Genomic DNA, 23,459 nt, shown 5'->3' with positions numbered 1-23,459 from the left:
AGATGAGAAAATGTGGGAGTTTTTTTTCAATCATAACTCAAAGAATAGTCCTTGTTATGTTACAAGTGAGGTAATATTGAGACGGACTTGCTTTTCAAATTGTATAAAAATGGCGCTTAACACATTTTGCGATCAAACTCATCATAGCTTTATCTCCAAGAACAGTACGTGTATAGGTGTCAGATGATCTTTGAAGGAGGAGGTTTGCATGGTAGTGTCGATAATGGATACTGGTTTTGCGGTTCACTATGTGGTAGTCCTGAAAAGGACTGGTGGAAGAGGAGATAGGAGATAATTGACAAGGAAGACGTGAGAAAGAGGGTGAGTGAGAGTAGAAGTATTCTTTCTTGAGAATGTGAGAGTCCTGAAAAGGACCGTGAATCAGAGGCAAGAGCAAGAAGAGTGAAGAGTACACACTTATCAGAAAAGAGTACCGAAAGAGCGTAATTCCGGGAAAGTTGAAGGGTGTGAGAGAGTGTTTTCTCATCCAAGGGCAGGGGCTTTTGCAATACCTGTGTATTCTTTGTGATGGCCACAAATTAACTTGTTTTGCATGAAGTTCTTTTTCAAAATAGAGATGTGACATACCCGTGTACGTCAGTATTTAAACCAAGTGATATCACGCTGCACATCAACCACACAGATTTTGTATTGTTATGTCACTGTATGCATACATCTTTTCTGAAGCAGGAACGTCATGGATAGACACATTTAAGAGATCCATTCAGTCCACAGTTTATTAATATACATGAAATCGCACTAACATGTTAGGACGGATGGTGTTGATACATGTTTTCAACATCATATTCCTGCACTTCAGCGCTTGGACACACTTATTTTAACCATTCTAAGCCCATACGTGTGAAATATTTTGGACAACATGGAGCAGAATGAAAATTTACAGAGTGTCTTGAAATTCATATCGACTTATAGGTTTTATCTGCAAGATCACTGCATTGATACCAGTCATGAACAATGCAACGTAGACGTACAAACACAAATTTAAGTTGAGTCCATCTTTTTTGACTACCTGTATACTATAGCAACCATGCTAAGCAAATATCAAACCAATGTAGGAAAATAATGCACATGAATAATGTAGTTATCCCAAAGACATTGTTCAATGATTTGTAAGAGTGGACCCTCCCCCCCCCCCCCCCCCCCATTCCACTAAAATAACAAAATGAAGGTGAAAATTGGAACACAGCAGTAGAATCTATACGGAATGATTGATACTTTTCCACCTTACTGTAAAACCACACATTATGATGACGCATTTTCTGGGGAAAAGTAATGTAAGTAGTGTGTGAAGCTGTGATTATATGGTATGGAAAGTGAAGAAATACATGTGTTTTATTTCACTTTATGCATCTTAAGTAATATACCTCAAGACAACAGTGTTTTCTTGCCATTTGAACCCCCCCCCCCCCTCCCCTCCACTACTCAAGCAGCCCTGTGTGATAGAGATAATATTGCAACTCAGTTCAATCAACCAATACATTCATAGCTGAAGGCACTGGCTCTAAATAGAAACAGTAGGCATTTGTACAGTATCGAGCAATGTCGGTCCAACTGGCCCAGCAAATTTGCTTGTGGGAGCTCCCGTCCAAATTCATCGCAATCTCCAAAACATTTCACAGAACTGCTGTGGTTAAATATCTACAAGGAAAGCAGTGAAAATAGAAATTTGATTATAATCTATGCAACTAAGATGGCACGATGTCTCTACTTCTTCTTTTTGCCTTTCTTCTTTCCCGAACCCTTCTTTCCTTTCTTCCCCTTCTTCTTCTTCTTCTTGCTGTACGGCCCGAGCTGCTTCCGGACCATAACGCCTCGCCACCACGATTGGAGCTGTGATTTAGAGAAAGGAGAAATCCAGTGTATAGCCTTTAGGTATGAGTTAAAAAAACATCATGGCTGAGAAAAAAAAAGTTAAGAAGAAGGAAATATGGATAATCTTAAAGATAATATAAAGTTTTGGTACCTCAAAAGTTTCCCTGAGTATCCTTGTCTTAGTTTGTGTTTCAGGTTAAAGTACCTTTCATATAACTAACACTGTGAGACGTACTTACTCGCCCCAAAGTGCTCTCATGTCTTAGTAATCATCCAATAATGGTTTCGTACAATACGTGTACACTGATTATCGCGGTACCGCGTCGAGTCAAACTAATAGCTTGTTCGAATTTTTCAAAGCCCGCTCTGCTCTGGTATGAAACCATTATTGCATGATTATTAAGACATGAGAGCACTTTGAGGCAAGTAAGTCTCACAGTGTCAGGTACTTTAACCTGAAACACAAACTAAGACAAGGAAACTCAGGGAAACTTTTGAGGTACCAAAACTTTATACTATCTTTGAACATGCTGTGAAAAGGGAATTTGTTTGAAACAGTACTACATGAGAGATTACCAGAGTAAAGAACAGGAAATGATATCCAGCAGAGTTTCTTCTACAATTCCTGATATCCTTTTCTGCTACACTTTAAAAATACAAAGACCCATCCGTATCAAGATATGACTCACATCCCACCTTCTGAGCCTGTAACATAGCGACAAAGAAATGTTGAAAGAAAACATTTGCCTCCATTACTTGAGAGTAGGAGTTGTCATATACGTAACTATGACAAAATAACAACCTATCAGTCACATATACATGAATTTGTCATCATATTTGTCATAGAGAAACCACAAAAATCATCCAACCCTTCTTAGTATTTGAATAAAAAAAACCCAAAAACAAAGAGTTGCCAGTAGTTAAGGAAGTGTTGTTGTTGTTTTTTCTACATTGTTTCGTTCATTGACACTGCAAAACCAGGAGGGTGTGATCCACATTTGATGCAAGCTACTTTTAAGTACGAAAGTGCAAATGAGACTATGCAAAATGCCCTGACTAAGATAATACGAGACAGCTTTCACTATCTCTTTGTGCTCTTGAAATAAGTCATGCATAGGTGTCCTGACAGGATGACGTATGACGAGACGGCATAAAAAAAAAGAAGAAGATACTGAAGGGAATGCCATGCTGAGAACCCATCATGAGTCATCAGAGAAGAGATAAAGAACCCTTAAACATATCTATTCATGTCGTTGAGTGTCGATCTAGTCAGTGTACAAAAGCAGGAATGTTTCCATGGTTGTTAAAATTTCTGTTTTTCTGTGGGAACAACAAATAATACTACTTGTATATCCATTGCCAGTGTCTCTTCTTAAACAACTCAGATAAAATCTTCACTCTTTCTAATCCTTTCAGATACATCAACAACTTTGATCCGCCAAAAATGAAGGTTATATCAGTCACAAATGTAGGCTCTTTCGTCCACACTCTCAGGGCACTTTGGGGGTTTAAAAGCAAGATATGGCATTGAAACTAGAAAAACATTAACATGCAAATATTTGGTAGGATCAAGAGATCAAGGAAGCAATCTGTCAAAGACAGGTACTATTTATCAGTTTCAACATCTATAAAGCATCATCATTGTAAACATACACTAAAATACATCGCAGTAAAACCCCTGAATATAGAGACTACATACTCAACTACAAGACATTAAAGTTTCAAGAAGTACTTGTCTCAGAGTACAAGCAAAGTTCAAGGAGTCTTAAACATCACCAATGGTAAAAAATTTTTTTATTTTACACAAACGCAAAGGAGTCAGAGAATGATTTGAATACAAAACGATTGTCAAGCATGCCGACAAAAACAATACGATCACATAACAGAAACTACTTCGGGACAATAGGACAGATCATATATCACTGTTGCAAAACTATGATTATATTTCAGACAGGAAACTCCTTCTTCAGGAATGGGGGAAAAAAAATTCCTAAATCAGGGTCCCATTTCAGGAAACATGTTATCAGTAGGTAGCAACTGCCACATTTCTATGACAAATTTGCTGTTAGCCAATCAGATACACAGGATTTCAGTAGCTTATAACAACTATTGTAACTGGTTATTGATAACAAGTTTTATGAAACGGGGCCCTGATCATTTGATTTCATGTACAGTGCACTCCCGTTATAACGAACACGGTTATAACGAAATTCCGGTCACAACGAAATAAAATTTAGGGCCGCAACATTATCAACTCTATGTATTTTTATTGTTTATTCATTTGGTTATAACGAAATTTCGTTATAACGAAAGAAAACTGCCGGTCCCCAAGACTTCGTCATAATGGGAGTCTACTGTCGTGAGAGTTGACACTGTTAGCTTGGAAGAAGGAATTTGTCTTACCATGACGCAGGACTTCAACTCCTCCTGCTCCTGTTCAGCCTTCCTCCTGGCCTTCTCCTTCTCTATTCTGTCCTCCACACACACCTGCTCATACTCCACATACTGCAGTGTGACAAGTAAAGAATAAAAATAAACATATTAAAACAGCTATACACAGAAAACATTTTCCGGGAACACTCTGAAAGTTAGCATTCTTTCAGAGGAATGACACCCACACATCATGTACAGAAAACGATATGAAGAAAATTGAAGAGAATTTCACACAATTTACTTTTTATGGAAACAGTGCACTCTCTCAACTTGTTACTGACATATGTCAAGGGTAATGTCATATTCCCCCTGCTTTCTGAAAAAATATGTCAAGTGTTGTTTCATCATGATAGAAAAGTGAAAACATGTTGAATTTTCTTTATATTTCCTTTATATTGTTTTCCATACATGACATCTGATTATAGTGTTGTAGTCTTCTCATCCAGCAAAGGCAAGCTTTCAACGGATTCTCAGACTTTCATCACACTTCACTGATGTGTTCTACTTATATTGCTGCATTCTCTCAATTCACATATATTTTGACTTTCATTCTCCTTTAACTCCATGAAATACTGAAATGGGACCCAAACAAAATTTGTGCTTAATTTTAATAAGCTCAATACCATAACTCTGTGGGCAAACACACAAACAAAACTCATATTTCTCACAGATAAAAAGTAATATGGTATGTTATGTAGGTCCTACAACCCTACAAGGGTGGGAAAAAAAACCCACCCAACCAAACAAACAAACATCATACAGTTGCACTATCGTTATATCGAACACAGTTATAACAAAATTCCTGTTACAACAAGGTCAAAATTAAGGCCCAACAGTATCCGCTCTATGTTTTTTATTGTTTATTTGTGCGGTTTTGAAAATAATTTTCAATACAATGACAGAAACCTGCTGGTCCCGATAATTTTGTTATAACAGGAGTCCACTGTATATGTAGCAATTTTCCAAAACCCCAACAGCATTTTACAACTCCTGGATTGCTCTCTGTAAGACAATGGGAGAGCAATGAAAATCAAAAGGTGTGAAATCTACAGCAAGCGTTCTCACCAACTTGGTCAGTTCCTGCAGCCTGGAGAGGTCATTGGCCTTGGATGCCTTGAGGACCTCCAGTTCGTGAGTCTTGGCCTCCACATCCTTGTCGTATTTCTCCATCCAGTACTCCACCTTCTCCTCCATCTCCTGATTGTGGGAGAGGCAAAAATGAAATGCCATAAACTCCGCGCTTGAGTCAAAGTCCCGCGAGTCAAAGATTGCTTTGCTCAAAGCCAGACAGATCGACAATCCCGATTTGCTCTACCCAATGTATTCATACGTACGTAAACAGCTGAAGTTGCAGAATTGATTATCATACAAGCTAAAGGAAAGATCTAGTCTCTTTAACTCAAGACACATGTGAATTTCATCACAAGCTGGAACTACAAGTTTTGTTTTGCCGAATAGTTGGTTAACATTAACATGTGAGTGCCAAATCTTCCCATATCAAAATCTCACAAAGCAAACTTAGTCAACACTATATTGACTGCTGTACCGTACAACTTTGATGCCCTAGATCTGTTCTATTCATGTGTATGCGTCTAGTTTTGGATGGAATGTGATCGGTAAGTCCTGTTTTTGAAGCCAAAGCAGTTTTTTGGGGTGTATGTTGGTGAGCTAAAATGATTAATATTCATCGACAAGGCCAAAGTGTACCAACTGGAGTTTACTGACATTTTTTCCCCTAATGCTTGCATGTGTAATTCTGTGATTTTGGTCACGAAGAAATGAAATTCAAATGACTGCGGTGACCACTGGAGGATTATAAGGACTACCTGGTCATTGATTCGTTATTTATGGTCAGCTGTCTAAACTGAACGCTGGCTCGCTAAACCGGGATCCAGGATTGAAATGGAATGATACACATGTGTACACATGCAGATTTTATACACATGAACATCTATGCAGTAGCTTTGTTCTGCAAACTCTATTTTCATTTCCTGTCCAAACAATAGAATACAAAGGGGAAGTGTGTGCCTTTAATATACAATATATAAATGCTCAGTTAGCAGCACCAGGTGGCAGGTTCATGACAAAACAAGTTTTTAAACTGCTCAAACGTAAAGAAAACACGGAAATATTAAAACAGAGGACATGCTTTTATTCGGTTGTCTAAGAAATTATGCGTTGTGTAAACAGTTGTAGATCTAACAACAACAAAAAAAAGACAGAAAGAATTGAATGCCAATCTCACGCTGATTTTGTGAAAGAATTCAAACAAAGTCTTATGTCTGAACATTAACAATACTTGCCAAAGAGAGTCATTCCCTTGCAAACTTTTATGCGAGCAAATTGACATTTCTCTGCTGGAGCAAACTTACCGTTTGATGACGCTTGAGATATGTTTCAATCTCTGTGTTCACCCTCTGCTCCTCATCAATCTTTTGCTTCAGCAGCTGTGTGGGGGATGAGAAAATTACAATGTGTGGTAGCTGTAACACTGTGTACATACAGACCTGATACAACATAACAGCAAAATCCACCATTACTGCTGTGTCCCATGCGCACACGTTTATGGTGAATGCATGATACATGTGGTGAATCGTTTGCACCTGCTGCAATATACAGTATATCATGAATTCAGCATATCGTTGCTGGGGCGACAAGACCTCGTATCTGAAATCTTGGTGAAAATGACTTTTTTGGATTAATGGTCAGATAATCAGTTAAGTGATACAGTGCTTTGGCTGCCATGTTTTTGTGCTCTCCTGAACATTTAACATTTTGTAGATACGAGGTCTTGTCGCCCCAGCGATGATATGTATGTGCAACTGGGATACTGCAGTTAGTGGTGGGTGTTCTGCCAGACTGGATTAGTCTATAAAATTAACTGTTGCCATTTGTTCTTTAACATATTCTTGATGGCACATGGGTACAAAGTGTATGACACCATGATATTTTCTGGGACAGCACAGAGTAGTATAGAGCAAAATGTTAACAAAATGACAGAAACTTCTTGAACATATACAGCAAAACCTTCCAAGATAGAATGATTACTTGGGACAACATATAAAACCTGATTTCTTCCCCTTCTCATTACAAAGGGGAACACGTATTTCATTTCATTTATTTTTTTTTAGCTGATATCCTTCTGCAATTTGTTACTCAAGCCCCCAACACCGTATACATGATTTTGTTGACAAAATCTTATCTGCCGAAAATTTGGCTGAATGTTGCAGTACATGATTTTTTTTTTTCATTGTCTGTTCAAGCAAGAAACAAGGTAAAGTAGAAATTATGCGGTGCGTAATATATGTCCCCGCCGGAAGTAGCATTTAGTAGCAAAATGTACAATACAGGTCAAAAATCAAGGTCAGAGGTCAAAGAAGTCCAAGGTCAAAATTCTGTGTAGAAGTTTTGAAGCCCTCACCTAGTGCCATCACTTAAAGCAAACGGAATTGAAATCGGGTTAGAAATGGCAAAGGAGTAGCATTTTGTAGCAAAATGTACAATATAGGTCAAAAATCAAGGTCAAAGGTCAAAGAAGTCAAAGGTCAAAATTCTGTGTAGAAGTTTTGAAGCCCTCACCTAGTGCCATCACATAAAGCAAACGGAATCAAAATCGGGTTAGAAATGGCGAAGGAGTAGCATTTTGTAGGCAATGTACAATATAGGTCAAAAATCAAGGTCAAAGGTCAAAGAAGTCACAGGTCAAAATTCTGTGTAGAAGTTTTGAAGCCCTCACCTAGTGCCATCATATATAGCAAACGGAATCAAAATCGGGTTAGAAATGGCGAAGGAGTAGCATTTTTTAGCAAAATGTACAATATAGGTCAAAGGTCAAGGTCAAAGGTCAAAACTGAAATTCTGTATAGAAGTTTCAAAGCTCCCATGTAGTGCTATCATATAAAGCAAACAGAATCAAAATCAGGTTAGAAATGGCGAAGGAGTAGCATTTTGAACATTTTGATCACACACGGACGCACAGACGGACGGACAGACGGACAGACGGACAGACGGACACACGGACACACACACGTACGGAGCCCGTTTCATAGTCCCCTGCTCGAACTCATTCGGCGGGGACAAAAAAGCTATCTTTTAATACAGAGGCTAAAAACTAGGAAGGTCAAACTGCATCAACTTGGATATAAACATGTAGCATTAGCATGATTATTTCTTATTTTTGATAAACTTTTGTTAACAATTAAAATTCTGATATCATGCTTGTGCTACAGCAATTTTCTGTTTTTGTTTTTGTCTCAGCGTGTATAATGCTAACTTACTTGTGCACCTATGTTTGGGAGTTTAAAACCAATAATAACTGGATATCAATAGACAGTAGTGACAAATGTGAACCTCCAGGGATCTACATCTTCTCTGTAGACAGGTATCCTAGCAACCAGAGCACATCGTCTCTCACCTCAATCTCATCCTTCATCTCCTTCTCTGTAAGGGAGCATCTCTTCTGCGTCTGACCCATGGCTACCTCCGCGTCCTTCTGGACGTATTTGCCCTCCATGCTTGTCTTGGCCTTCATCTCTTGCAGCTGATCTGTTTTTAAAGTTTTGGTGGAAAAGTGGAGGACGGAGAGATCAAAATCACTGTCTTCCTCGCGACAAAGCTTCAATTATCATTGTATGGTATCTTCTGTATACGGCGAATATTTTGCAAGGTTTTTATTTTCACGAATTTCATGAGTCAGGCGTTGGTAGTGAATTTAAAAACATGTGAAAATATTAACTATGATCCTGACATGAATATGACATGTACGCATACAATGTACATTTTCTCCCTATAGTATGTTACTCCACAATCAATTTAACCACTCGCAAAATTATCAAGAAGTCCCAATTTATGAAATATCAGACTCGTAAAACATATGCAGTATACAGTATTAGATAGGATTCCCTATATTCCAGTGACCTTGGCTCATTGCCTCTGGTCAGTAGTTAACATTTCATGCTGTTTCACTTTATTTCTACATCTGATTAAAGAAATACCACATCTGATCTGAACAGTAGGCCTACACAAAAGCTAGAAACAATACAAAAAAAAAACAACAACAACCCAACCACTTAAACATTTTGAGAAAAGACATAACATAAAAACAGTTATCTAAGCATGACGGGGATCTACATAGACCATTATTCTTTCGAAGAAAGATCCCCAAATTTACAGTTAAAGATAACTACATTCAAAGCAACACATACACTAGTAAAGAAAGGACAAAAGGCAGACATCAAGAAGGCAAAAATCAAGTGTAGTTAATTGTAGTGGGCTCCACATTCATGAATTTATGTAATAGAAAGAGTTTACAGCTTCTTTAGTATATTGATAGTCTATCAGAATATCTTATCACTTCTGGTATGTCATTCCGTAACACTGGAGCCCTGTATTGGTACATGTATTTGACAGTGTCTTGAAGACCAGTGCAATATCTTAAGTTGGAAATATACAATTATTCTTTCATCTAGAATTGTAATAATTGTCAGGCAAATATATAGGATGCAATGGATTCAAAGCTAAATTGTTTGAGTGATGAAACTACCGTATGTCCCCAAAAAAATTACAACGGGGCCCTACGCAATGATATCTTTAAAAATGTTGCATCAATCTAAATACAACTTCAGGGTATGAGACTATAACTCATTGCCCACATCTTACAGAAAACCCCATTCGATTTGCTTCAGTGGTCAAAGAGAAATGAGGAATTTTGTAGAGGATGTCGGGAATCTCTTTAGTCCAAGTTCTGTCTATTGTTCACACACAAAATCACCGAAGTGCTAAACTTGGAAGAATGAGACTCATGACAGGCTTTACTACAATCCCCATTTCTCTGTGACCGCTTAACCAAGTTGAATGGGGATTTCTGCAAAATAGAGCTAAGATGTTATATTTTAAGACCCTGAAGTAGCATTGAAAAAAAAATTATCATATTGGATGTTATCAATGCGAAAATCTGATTGTAATTTTTGAGGGACATACTACAGTATGTCCCTCAAAAATTACAATCAAATTTTCGAATTGATAACATCCAAAATGATCAACCTGTCTAAGTGCTACTTCGGGGCCTTAAAATATAACATCTTAGCTTTATTTTGCAGAAAGCCTCATTCAATTTGGTTAAGCGGGCACAGAGAAATGTAGATTGTTGTAAAGCATGTCATGAGTCTAATTTTTCCAATTTTAGACTCATGACATGCTTTAGCAATTCAATGCTCTAGTGCGTGAATAATAGACAGAACTTGGACAAAAGAGATTCCCGAACATCCTTTACAAAATTCCTCATTTCTCTTTGACCACTGAAGCAAATCGAATGGGGTTTTCTGTAAGATGTGGGCAATGAGTTATAGTTTCATACCCTGAATTTGTATTTAGATTGATTCACTCTTTTTAAAGATATCATTGCGGGGGGTCCCGTTGTAATTTTTTTTGGGGGACATACTGTACATGTAACATAAAGCTGAGTAAAACTCACTTCAAATTTGCTTCAAACAGATATGTAAATCCAAATACATTCTGAACTATTTTTGCCAGTTATAAAAAAAAGACACACACACAAAAAAACCTACACATAAAAAACACTCAATACAGCAAGCCATGCTGACACACAAACATGGGACCAGGAAATACATGTATGATGAATGCATCCTCTTTACTTCTCAGAATGAATACATGCAAGTCAGAGAAAAGAAGAATAGTTTTACTTTTCATCTTTGAATTTCCCTAAACCTCCCACGCACTGATGATTTATACCATATTCTTCGGTATTACATGGTGTAATATAACATAACCCCGTAGTATACAGTATCTATCTTTAGCTACTGTTTTTCCAACTTTACCGGTTTCACTTTTGAATCATTAAGTAAATAATTTACCGGACAAAGGGGACTGTTTAACCCTTCTGCACCTAAACAGCTGCAGCACTCTCTTCATGCAAAGCTCTAACTGTGTACATCTGTGTGTGTGTGTGTGTGTGTGTGTGTGTGTGTGTGTGTGTGTGTGTGTGTGTGTGTGTGTGTGTGTGTGTGTGTGTGTGAGATATGATGTTTGGAGATGTGCTTATCTCATAATCATCCTAATATCATCCTTACTGCTTTTTAATCCTTTATGGACAATGTGAAACAAAAACTACTTCAATGTTGCAAGAAATCTCCAGGTGTTAAAGGGTTATATCTATCACATCTAAACAGCAGTGCATCAGCAAGCCCATTCCTATCACTGGGGAAAGGTGGCATCTGTTGCTAATACTGTGTTTACTTTAAAAAGGATAACAATACGTCGAAAGGTGGTAATATCTATATTCAAGTATGGACTTCTGTTCTATTTGCTCAATGACCAATTCAGGGTTGATAAACTCTTGACAGTAAAAACAGGAAACAAAACAAAGCTCACACTGACGTACAGTAAAAAACATAGGGGAAACTACACACACTGCTACATAAAACCTCAATAATAAAATCATATCATATCTGAGGAAGAAAAGCACAGTAAATATCTTAAAAAACAAACTATATGGCATCATCTCTATATCAACTCTATCATCAATACCCCCCCTCCCCATTTAAAAACAAAGTGTGGGTCACACTAAGGTCTGTAGGGAAAACACTCACATGTGTATAATCATATCATTCATGCACATACTTCATACACACACTGACATATTTTGTATGAAAACACACTTACTTCTCATATTCAACTTGCAGGAAATTTCTTTCCATCTTATTTCCTACTCCCAGCACACATACACTAATTACAAGTGACTCCTGTTATAATGAAGTCCTTAGGACTGTCGGTTTTCTTTCATATCTATACCAAAATTTCATAGTAGCCGAACAAATGAAATATATATACCTTGGTAAAGAAACACACAAACCATGTGTATACTGTAAAAGTGGATATTTTCACGCGACTAATTTTTCGCGCTTGGCCGGGTAAAAAGAGTTTCGCATGTTTTTAATTCCGCGGAATGAAGACATCACGCACAGGAACATATGGCAAGCAAATATATTCGGGTGCTTTTATTTTTGTGCTAGTTTCTGGTTGCGCGAAATGCGTGAAAATTTCAACACCGTGAAAATTTCCACTTTTACAGTATTGTATCTTGTTTACTGTACATTCATCATACGTGGAAATGCGATGAAAGACGTACTGCTATCAAATGAATTTCCTTTGAATTTCACATTTAAGAGAGAGTATAAAGTTGTTTGTATTTCCACATTTAGAGAGCGCAAAACGGGCACAATATTGATAACCCATGTACGAAAGTTGCTGAAAAAGAGTGCAGGACAAACCTGAATTTCAATGGAATCATGAAACTATTTGATGTTCACTTGTTATTTCCAATTTCATGTTTGTGTAATTTTATTTGTTCTACTTAAGCATTTCAAGTTTGAGTGCATGCGGTTTTGAAGCATTCCAGACACATCTCCACGCACAATCTACTGAGAGTTTTACTGCAGACTGTGCACTTCACGATTTCGTGGTTCACTTCTTCTCACTCCATATGAACCAATCATAGCACAGCATTCAAGACATACCTCCACTCAAAATTTAGAGAGAATGTGTCTTTCCTTCTCGATCTTTGCTTCACTTCACATGAACCAATCATAGCACAGCATTCAAGACTGTACCTTCACTCAAACTTTAGTGAGAATGCATCCTTTCTTCTCACACCCTACTTCACTTCATATGAACCAATCACAGCAAAGCACTCAAGACACACCTTCACTCAAACTTTAGCGAGAATGTATCCTTCCTTCACACTCCCCGTTTCACTTTATATGAACCAATCATAGCAAAGTATTCAAGACACACCTCCACTCGAATTGAAGTGAGAATTTTACTGCACAGACTGTGTGGTTTGGGATTCCACGGGTCTTTCCTTCTCTGTCCACGCCTCCCTTCAAATGAACCAATCGTATCACAGCATTTGAGACACACCTCCACTTCACTGCACGTACTGCATGCATTGCACACTCCATATATGGTGTAGTACACACTTGCATTACGTGACATAATACAAGTTCTTCTTGGAAAGGGTGTGTGGCACAGGAAGCAAATTGAGCGAGTTCAATTTTAAACACACTTCAATGTCAAATGCTGGCCCACGACACATACTCTATGTTTGTTTGGTTAATTTGAGTAACTTTGTAATCAACTGGCATTTCATTATAATGGAGTGCAGTTATTGTGTTTTTCTTTATCAGTGGCGCTTGGAAATGATTTTGTTGTAATATGAGAATGTCGCTAAAACTGCTGTTGTTTGCTGTACGGGAATTTTGCACCATAGGGTGCATTCCAGGGCTCTAAAGCGAACCAAAATGAACTGAACCACAGCATACTGTGCTGTACTGTGCTAGATTTGGAGCGTTTGAGCGCTCTGTTTAGAAAGCGTACCTCATGCATTATTTTTAGAGGGGTTCACGCATTTTGTAGCAAGAGGGTCATTCACCTGGCGCTTGAACTACAACAAATACAGCTGACCCAAACAAAGAGAATGGACTCTCTGCATTATGACGTATGCTCATGTTACTGACATTCTCACATGCAAAATTTTGGTATGCTTTTGGTACCCTTTTGGCATACATCGGGAAGTGGTCCACTTTTGGCTTGGTACAGTTTGGGGCAGTACACTTTAGGAGCATTTAAGTGCTCCTCTGGCAGGGGGTACAGTACACTTTAGGAGAGCGCTCGAACACACCCATAAACTTTGATAACAATTTGGGGACCCGAATTCTTACTTTTGTTTCAACAAAATTTTGTTGTGAGCATATTTGTTGCAACAGGAGTTATTTCACTCTGTGTGTATATCATCCCTGATAGAGACACATGAAGACAATACCTTTGAGATGGGCGATCATCTGATTCCTCTGCTGAGTCTCCTCTTCTCTCTCGATGCGCACTGTCGCGATCTGCTTCTGCAGGGACTTGATCTCCTTGCGCCCTTCCTCTTCTCTGAGTAGTGAAAAGAGAGTTGGTGTTCATTATCTTCAGGACCTTACTACTTTCCTAACATTCTGCTGTGAAGCTGTTTACTGCAGAAAGTACTGAATACTAAAAAAAAAATGGTAATTTAGCAGCATTAAATTTTTGGAATTGGAGCCGACAGCCCTTTTCACGGTGTGAAATTTTCGCTAAGTGCCTCTGGCATTCAATGCATATGTAGCGCTGACAAGAGCCTTCGCGTGCATTTTGATTTCGCGAATCTTGTCTCTCGCGAAATTAAAATGCACGCGAACATTCCTCGTTTTACAGTACCTGTGAATGTTTTGTGTATCTACTTGCTCTCAGACGCAGAAAAGTACATATACGTGAACAAAAAAACAACAACAAAGTCACCCATAAGTCAAAATAACAAACAGTGAGTTAAGGCAACAAAATCTTCATGAACTTTGGTTGATCAAAAGTAATTGTTGGTCTCATGTTTAGCTTCCGAAGCCAACATACTTAATGATAAATGACTGGGTTAATATTCTGTACAGGAACTCTCAGGGAAAACTGGAAAAATTCCTCATATGGGGCATAGCAGAGTAAAAAGGGATAGGGATTATTCCATGGCTAGCTCAATAGTAAAGGCTGCTTTTGATAGCTGATATTAATTAACAACACTGACTTTCAACAACACTGACTTTCTATGATCAATGAGAAATCTGCAGTCTAAACAATCCAATACCAGGAAATGACCTTGGGGGTTCAGAAACAATAATTTGTGCACTAATGGCAAATTACATTAATTGTATTATCCCAAGGAAATGCTCCCTTGAACAAACATTTAACATGCATAGTTTGTTTATATCTAAAGTGAAAATATATTTGAATTTCACTTCTTTTTTCAATTTTTCTTTCACTTCCTCTATGAAAATTGATCAGCTGCTGCAGATTGGACAGAGCATCTTGAGGGAACCAATCTACAGAGCGCGATATGACACTTGTATGTCATCAGTATTTAAATATCGCATACACACACTGTAGGCACCTACAGTACATATGAGACACACATACACAAACATACACACACATGCAGCTGTACATTGACAAGCGACAGTTTATATAATTTGATAGACATATTATTTCTTTCCTAGGCCATAAAATTTTTATGTGAATTTTTGTACACTGTATTCCTATACTCCTCTTTCTGTCCAAAATGGAAAATTACTAGTTACAGATATGACATTTAGCAATCTTGAGTGTAAAGGTAGATTTAAAGGGGCATAGTCCCGGTAGTGTAGAGGGCACTGTCGATGATACTGCCGATCACCGTTAGCATTGATACGAAGATTACCGAAGTTGAGCTGTCATCAAGAGTAAAGTGCGTAGGTGTTGCTAAGTAACGTTGCCTTCGTTGTCTTCTCTGCGCATCGCGCAGTGTGTAGTAATGCCAGGTTGCGTGCATATGTGCTTGTTGTTATGACATCAAAAAAGAAGTTTGCTATAAAAGCTGTCATCCCCCTCAGCCGAATCATGAGCTGAACTGTGATCGGACCACTGCATGACTACAGTGAATCAGACTTCTTCGGACTGGGGGAAGTGGGCCAAAGCGTAAGCGCTAAAGAGGAGGCAATAGCTTAGGTCTCTATAGGAAACTTGCGCCGTGCGCCCGCGTACGCATTTGACTAAAACACCGGGACCATGCACCTTTAAAGGTAGATTTAAAGTTACCATGACAGGTCACACATTTAACCATAGATCATGATTATAAGCATTGCCTTACTTGAGGATGGTATTCTGAAGTTCTGCCTTCTTCTCCTTCTCCATGGAAACCGCCTGAATGATGGCCATGAAAGTCTTCTCCCTCAGCATTTCCTCCAGTGTGTCGCCAAGGACGTCTTGCAGAAATTGTCTGCAGGGGCGAGTGTGTGGACAACAAGTTATCTGATATGTATCTTATCCTGTGTTTCAAAAGCTCTCAAAGCTTTAACTTGATATTACATTGTCTTTCTGAACATCTCTTCTTCCTCTTCCATCTCAATCATTCATTACATGCAGCTTTTTGAATTCAAGTCAAACTAACAATTAACACTTTCAATCTTACGTATGCAAGTCAAACCTATCCATTATATTCTTGATGACTATTGCACTGTAACACATACAATACTTTTCCATCTACACAGAACTAAAGCATGCTTGATTAAAAAGACTCAAGTTTAAAGCTGAAAATGATGCAGACTAACTATAATTTAAAGTGCATCTTGGAAGAGCGAAGGATTCATTACCCATAGTTTATTTCAATTACACCAAACTTGGAGCAAACCATCGTTTTGCCCATTTCATTCTCCACTTAAGTGTTTTGTCACTGATGGCCATAGAAGGCGGCTGGCTCAGTGTTATCATCACACACAGTGCTTTTCACTCTTGTAGATAGCTGTACTCTTTTAGAATATCACAAAAGATATACATTTGAGCTTGAATTTAACAAACTATCCACGTGGCCATTGTGCTACAAAAAGAAAAAGAAAAAGAAAAAAGTATAGCAATTATGCTCAGTGAGTATTAGGCAAAGTGCACACATGTTACTGCCCAAATCTCCACATCTGGAATGACTTATGTTGTACATGATGGTAGCAAGCAGAATAGGTGAAGAGAAGCAATTCTCTTGCTCTCCTGTTCTCTCTTTAAAATCTTTCTCTGTATTCAAAGTCATCTGGTTATTCTGAGGCACACCACAGAGGAACTGCTCAAACATTAGGCAAATTTGAAATGTGGAATGGCACTTTCATTTTAATTGCCATTTCCCTCTTTCCAGAGAATGAGAATGATTTAGTTCACATTGCTCCAAAAATGACCACTTTGTTTTCATATATGATATATATATATATATATATATATATATATATATATATACCACTTTTATCAATTTGTAGTGACACATTCTTTATCTGTTTGCTTCAATAGGTGATGCATAGGTTCCTTTGTATGGTACAGTGTATAATGCCTCACAAGTAGCCATATTTGTAATCACAAAATTTTTATTAGTGTCATGTGCTTCAGTAGTGCAATATGGGTTCATTTCTTTGGCAAAATGCCAAGCAAGTGAGCCATATTTCAACCAGTCTCAAGTCCTACAAGCCTTAATGTATTCTCTCTACACAAGCCAATGTCAGCTGCAATTAAATGATGCATGGCTGGGTGTCCCTTGTCATGATTCCACCACATGATGGCGTCCTTTCACTCGCTCAGTGCAAGGTTTGAGAGACCAGCTCTCAAGCGTTGAAAGATTTTATTTATGCTCAAGTTTCTTATGGTGTCTGGTGTCATATACAGGCGACTCCTGTCACAATGAAGTCATCGAGACTGACAGTCTTCTTTTGCTATATCCAAATTTCCTTATAGCCAAATAATAAAGTATATGAAGATGTTTGGAATGTAAACATGTATACAAACATAAACATGTTTGGAACCTACCAGTAAATTTTCACTTCGTTGTAACAAGAGTTTCATTATAGCTGTTTTCATTATAACCGGAGTGCACTGTGATGAAAAACTATAACAAAATTTTCACTGAAAAACATTCAATGAGTATTATCCTGATAATTCAGTATGTGATTAAGAATGTTTTTATAGAAATGCAATCTAAAATACACAAATGCTTACCCCTCACCCCTGGCCATGAGCAACCAAATTTCATGCTATGCAGGAATTTTATCCACTGCATAAAATGAGAGTACCAAAGTGTGATGTCTCAGCCATTCATCTCTATGGAAACTGATTCTAAACAACCTCACCTTGCCTGTGTGTTCATGAAAGTTGTCAGCCCTGACAAGTGGTCAGTCTCTGACAACTTCAGTAAAATCTTTGCTTTTGGTTGGCTAAGCAGCTCTGGTCACTGACCGTTACTATGGTAATTGTCAGAGACTGGCAACTTGTCGGGGCTGACAACTTTCATGAAACGGTGCCCTTGTTTCAACCTAAGCTATAACAAAAGACTGTGACATCATCACTTGGATATTCTATAGTCAGTCAAAATTAGATTTAGATAGTTCCTTTGAAAATATGTTGTCATTGTGAAATCTACATAAAGGAATCAAAGGGATGGTATAGTTTTGGTTGAGATGGGGCTTCAGGTTTTTAACTCTTATGTGAGATGATGAGAAACCTCTTATGAAATATGAAGGAGTGTGCAAATCTGAGAGAAATTCAAGCTTATTTAATGAAAATTGGTTTTGAAATGGACGAGATATCCACAACAAAGTGATGCCAATGAAAAAAGGTGGGACCCATCTTTTATTATGATAGCTTTGTTTTACTTGTTTTTGGATATCTCGGCCATTTCAAAACTGATTTTAATCGCATAAACTTTGAATTCCTCTTCGAATGGTATGTTCTGTACTATTTCACAAAGGGTTTCTAGATTTCTCAGAAAAAGTTAAAAGCCCAATCCTCATCCCCACCAATACTACACCATCCCTTTAAACATGACGATAATAAGATCATCAAGATCATCATCATGATCATCACCTGTCATCCTGCATCTTGTACAGGTTGTCCGCTGTCAGTGGGCTCTGCTTTAGACTTTTCGTAAAAGTCTGGTTAGCGTTCCTCAGGCCACCGACAACACTGCTGATTTGCTGGCTGTTGTCCTGCAGACGGCCCATGTCCCGCTTGGGTCCACCCCGCAGCTCCCCGCGCTGATGGATCAGGCTCTCGTAGGTGGACTCCAAATTGCGCTGACTGTCCAGAATTTGCGATATTTCATCTCCAACCATCTAGATAAGAATGGAGTGGGTGAATGGTGGCATTTGAAGTGTTAGTATCATCACCTGAAATCACTCACAGTATCCAAAGAAAGGAATTGACTAATTCTACTGAGTCAAGTGCAAGTGTAAAATCCATATTAAGATATATGGCAAACAAGACACAGACTATTTTTCAGTAAGGGTTAAGATTCATATCAAGTGAAATAACATAGCAAAGATCAAGGTATACCTCCGACCAGCTTCCGTGTACTATTCTACATGCAATACATGCGCTAAATTTCTCTCTTTTTGGAGGGGTAATATTTCACAAATTGACTGATAGTCATGAAAATAACAACACATGAAACAAGTTGCCTCTAGTGACACAAATCCACTTTATATCATTTCCAAAGAGGGAACTCACAAACTTTTCTCCTGAAAAGGCACAATACAATTTGCATTTTATTCTGTCACTGCAGTTCTCAGAGCTCTATAAAGACAACCTCTCACCAAATTGTCTCAAAAGTCCAAATGTGTTGCAAAATGTATGGCATAAATAATGTTCTAAAAGTAGCATGTAAATAAACAACACACTACAGCACTCTTTTCCTTTGTATATGTACATACATGTAGTATACTGGCTTATGTGATGAGCTTTAAATTACTTGTATATTGAGGAGTTTTTGAGTAAAAGTCATTCTTCCTTTCTGATCTTACCTCATTAGCATCAGGGCGCCCCTCAAATGTCTGCGGCATTATCTTGCCCAGCACAGCCAGCTGATCCACTGTGTCAGCTAGGACAGCGCTGATGTAAACTGAATCAAGAGCTGTGAGCTCCGACATCTTGGCTGTCTGTCCTCTGCAGCTCAGCAAGAAGGAAAGTTGTTACTGATGTCTTGCCTGCAACTGAAGAACCACATCAAAACTGTCAGCAGCCTCAAAACAAAACAAAACAAAACCAAAAAACCCTGCTTAGTATGTGTACATCATATTTGACTGATCATAAAGTGCAGAACTTCAACAGGCATTGTAAAGCTGATTATATGGGTGGAATCATTCTTAGAATGACATGCTCTGCAATAAAAAAAGAAAAAAAAAACATGCTAAAGACAAAACACGCAAAACATTTTTGGGCCTCAGCAGCAATCTACATTTGGCAACAGCTAGTTAGAGATTTGCAGCATCAGGCAAAGTCTTTTGGGCCTCTCTGCAAGCACATAGCTTCTAAAGCTACATTGTAGGTCTATACAACCTAGACTCCTGCAGTATGTATAGAGTGACTACACTTCACAGTTAACTTTCAAAAAATTAGTCAAATAAGTCTTTAAAAAAGCGAAAAAAAAAACCCTTACATTCAGAATGGCAAGTTTATTCTAAACTTAATAGGTCTACAAGAATTTAACAAATTTCAATTGTTTCCACAAAGTAGTTGCACACAGTATTAAAATCACTTCTTTTTCACATGAAATTATTGTGAATTTGATTTTTCTTTTAGTCAATAATCATGCAACTGCTGCAACTCCCACTCTAAAGAATCATAATCACACAGTATAACAATCTAACTGCAGAATAGATTCCACTTGCTAAAACTTACAGAAACAAGGTAATATATGCACACAGCAACATATGACCCTGCATCACAATACCAACAAAAAGTCACCAGACATGGATTTTTAGTTAAAGGACAAGTTCACCTTCATAAACATAAGGATTGAGAAAATGCAACAATATTATTAGAACACATCAGTGAAAGTTTGAGGAATTTGGACAATAGATGCAAAAGTTATGATTTTTTTTAATTTTTTGTGTTGGAACCGCTGGATGAGGAGACTACTACAGCTTGTGAGTCATATGCGTACAACAGTATAAAGAAAATGTAAAAGAAAATTCAACATATTTTCACTTTTTTCACATAATAAAAGAGCACTTGACTTGCCTCTTTCTAAAGGCAGGGGGAATAATATTACCCATAACATTTGTCGGTAACGAGTCAGAGGAATGTGTATTTTTTTCAAAAGATGGAATTTTGTGAAATTCTCTTTATATTTTCCTTATATTGTTGTACGCATGTGACATCTAAGTTATTCATACACTGCAGTAGTCTTCTCATCCAGCGAGTACTGCACAAAAACTTCAAAAATTCATAACTTTTGAACGGATTGTCTGATTTTCCTCAAACTCTCAATGATGTGTTCTACTAATATTGCTACATTCTCTCAATCCTTATGTTTATGAAGGTGAACTTGTCCTTTAAGAAAGGAGCTTCCTTTGCTGTGGTCAATCATCTAAAGAATCACAACCTAAACATCCTGCCAACTTTTTCACACCCAGAAAACAGAAATTTATAGGGTCTATCGGTTCTACAAAATAGTCTACGCAATGTTGCCAAAGCTTTGCGGTCAGGCTGGTCGCAGTTTATCATACGTAGATAATTTATGTACATCAGCCATTTACAGACTGTACACTGTACATGTACATGTACACGTACAGTGTACAGTCTGAGTGTACAATGTACAGTGTGCAGTGTAAGTATGCACCCAGCTAACCCCGGGGCGCTCCTTGTACACAGTTATACTGTGGGTAACCCCAGCGCGGGGCGCTGTATCAATAACCAGTCCGACTCGGTACGGGTTGGGGTCGCTGGTGCAATGGTGTGGTTGAATATACTATGCACTGTGTGGGTGGGTAGCGTTGCTGGGGCTGGTCGAAGTTAGCACCCAGATTACAGTTAGCTATAATGTAAAATTGTCAATACAAAGATAACAGTTACACCAGATGGTTAACCCTGTTCCACCACCATCCCTCCCCCACCCCCATTGCTTTGCTCCCTACAGTTGTAAATTTATATTTGACATTTGTAATTGTAGCAGTGGAGCAGACCGTGGCATTGGCATTGCTTTCATGTGTGTGTAGCCGTAGGCTATATCAGTCCGGGAAACCCGCTCATGAGGACCGCTCCAGAGCTACCAAGTCTCACGCATTCTGAGTGAGACTCAAACATTTAGGGGTCGTCTCACGATCTCACGCATGGCACCCATTTTTCTCACGCATCAGGCAAAGTCTGCAATTTGGGCCCATAACAAGGAGCATAGCTCAAAGGATTAAAGTGATAGTTACAATTGAAGGTATATTTTCCTTTTGTCTTTCAAAATAAGTAAAAAATAGTCACTTAAGTATGCACCTGATCGCACCATTAAAAGCTAGAAATTGAAAAAAATCTCTACAGTGTGAGGCCACAGGGGGAAAAAAACCCTCCCACACCGTCACTCGCGCGCACATTCGCATGCCGAGATGCCGAGTCATGAAAATCTCACTCATAAATTTTTTTTGAACTTGGCATCCCTGCCGCTCCCGCGTACGAGGACTGCCCCGCCTCATGAGGACCGCCCCCACGCCTCCTGAGGCCCGGGGGGGGAACGCCTCATGAGCGGCCCCCTATATATTCACTTCTATTCATCTCACATCTGACGTATAAATTGTCGCAACTTTGCACAGTGATTTTTTGTTTACACACACATGTGTTTTGATGGGCGCTCTGCATCGGTTGATTAAAACTCGATTTTTGAAAAAAAAAAACAGATAGGATTTTTTCTTCTTTTCATCATGGATAGTGGACATGTGTGTGTAACAAAAAATCACCGTGCAAAGTTGCGACAATTTACACGTCAGATGTGAGATGAATAGAAGTGAATAGGGGGCCTCATGAGGCGTTCCCCCCCCCCCCCCCCAGGCCTCATGAGGCGTGGGGGCGGTCCTCATGAGGCGGGGCAGTCCTCGTACGCGGGAGCGGTCCTCATGAGCGGGTTTCCCGGACTGATATGCTGTGTGGAAAATAAGCTAAGAGTACCGTATTGGCATAGCTAATACTTGCATAGTAAAGAGCCAAATCGTGCCACCACTCCACTCACTCGCACGCGCCAGTGCGTAGACCGTACAATGTAAATTGATGTTTTCACAGAGTGCAAAGCCTTCATTAGGTGGGTGGGGAAGGAAGGAGTTGCATGCACCACTATAACCGCAGCAGCGACCCCATACGGACAAATACGTACCGTCGACTGTGTTACAGCGCCCCGCGACGGGGTTAGCACCACTAGTGGCCAGCACTGCAGCAGTGACACATGACGATGAATGGAGTATGAAATGAATGGTGACAGAAACCACATTAATGCTAGGTCAAGATGCACGCCAAACTTTAACAACGATAACATTCTCACAACCATGTGACAACGGTAACATTCTCATTTAAGTCAATACTCACGAGAAATTAGTGTCTTTAAACATTTATCCCAAGACTTCTCAACAACTTCTCGTTCGTTCCGTATATGCGTACATAATGTGTGCATGCATGCAAAAATGCTAATGCAGGTTGTTGTTTACAACGTCTCCAAGACCCAGAAGTACAGCCTTGTTCATGTATATTCATTTATTCAAAATATCTAAGTTTTTAAAGTCATTTGTTTTATCCTAATAAACATGAATAAATATTAAATATTCTATCAGCAGTATTTATGTGTGAAAAAATAT

At 38.6% G+C, this 23,459-nt stretch overlaps 1 protein-coding gene across 1 annotated transcript; it reads right to left on the bottom strand.

Annotated features, from left to right (window-relative positions):
- Window positions 1–1,725: 1,725 nt before the first annotated feature.
- Window positions 1,726–23,296, bottom strand: LOC139716734 (dynein regulatory complex protein 9-like). Its single transcript, XM_071628264.1, has 10 exons — window positions 23,194–23,296; window positions 19,653–19,841; window positions 18,718–18,965; window positions 15,974–16,102; window positions 14,105–14,217; window positions 8,681–8,811; window positions 6,639–6,713; window positions 5,332–5,463; window positions 4,237–4,338; window positions 1,726–1,851 (listed from the first exon to the last, which is right to left on the bottom strand). Exons 2-10 carry the CDS (start codon window positions 19,776–19,778, stop codon window positions 1,726–1,728), a joined length of 1,182 nt encoding a protein of 393 aa, XP_071484365.1. The 5' UTR covers window positions 19,779–19,841; window positions 23,194–23,296.
- Between the last annotated feature and the right edge of the window lie 163 nt (window positions 23,297–23,459).

This window comes from Diadema antillarum, unplaced genomic scaffold (genome assembly GCF_040938485.1).
Source record: "Diadema antillarum isolate AM-2024a unplaced genomic scaffold, OU_Dant_1.0 scf00000069, whole genome shotgun sequence".
NCBI lineage: Eukaryota > Metazoa > Echinodermata > Echinoidea > Diadematoida > Diadematidae > Diadema > Diadema antillarum.
Note: the sequence above shows the minus strand (reverse complement) of the source record. Positions and strands in the feature narration are given on the sequence as shown.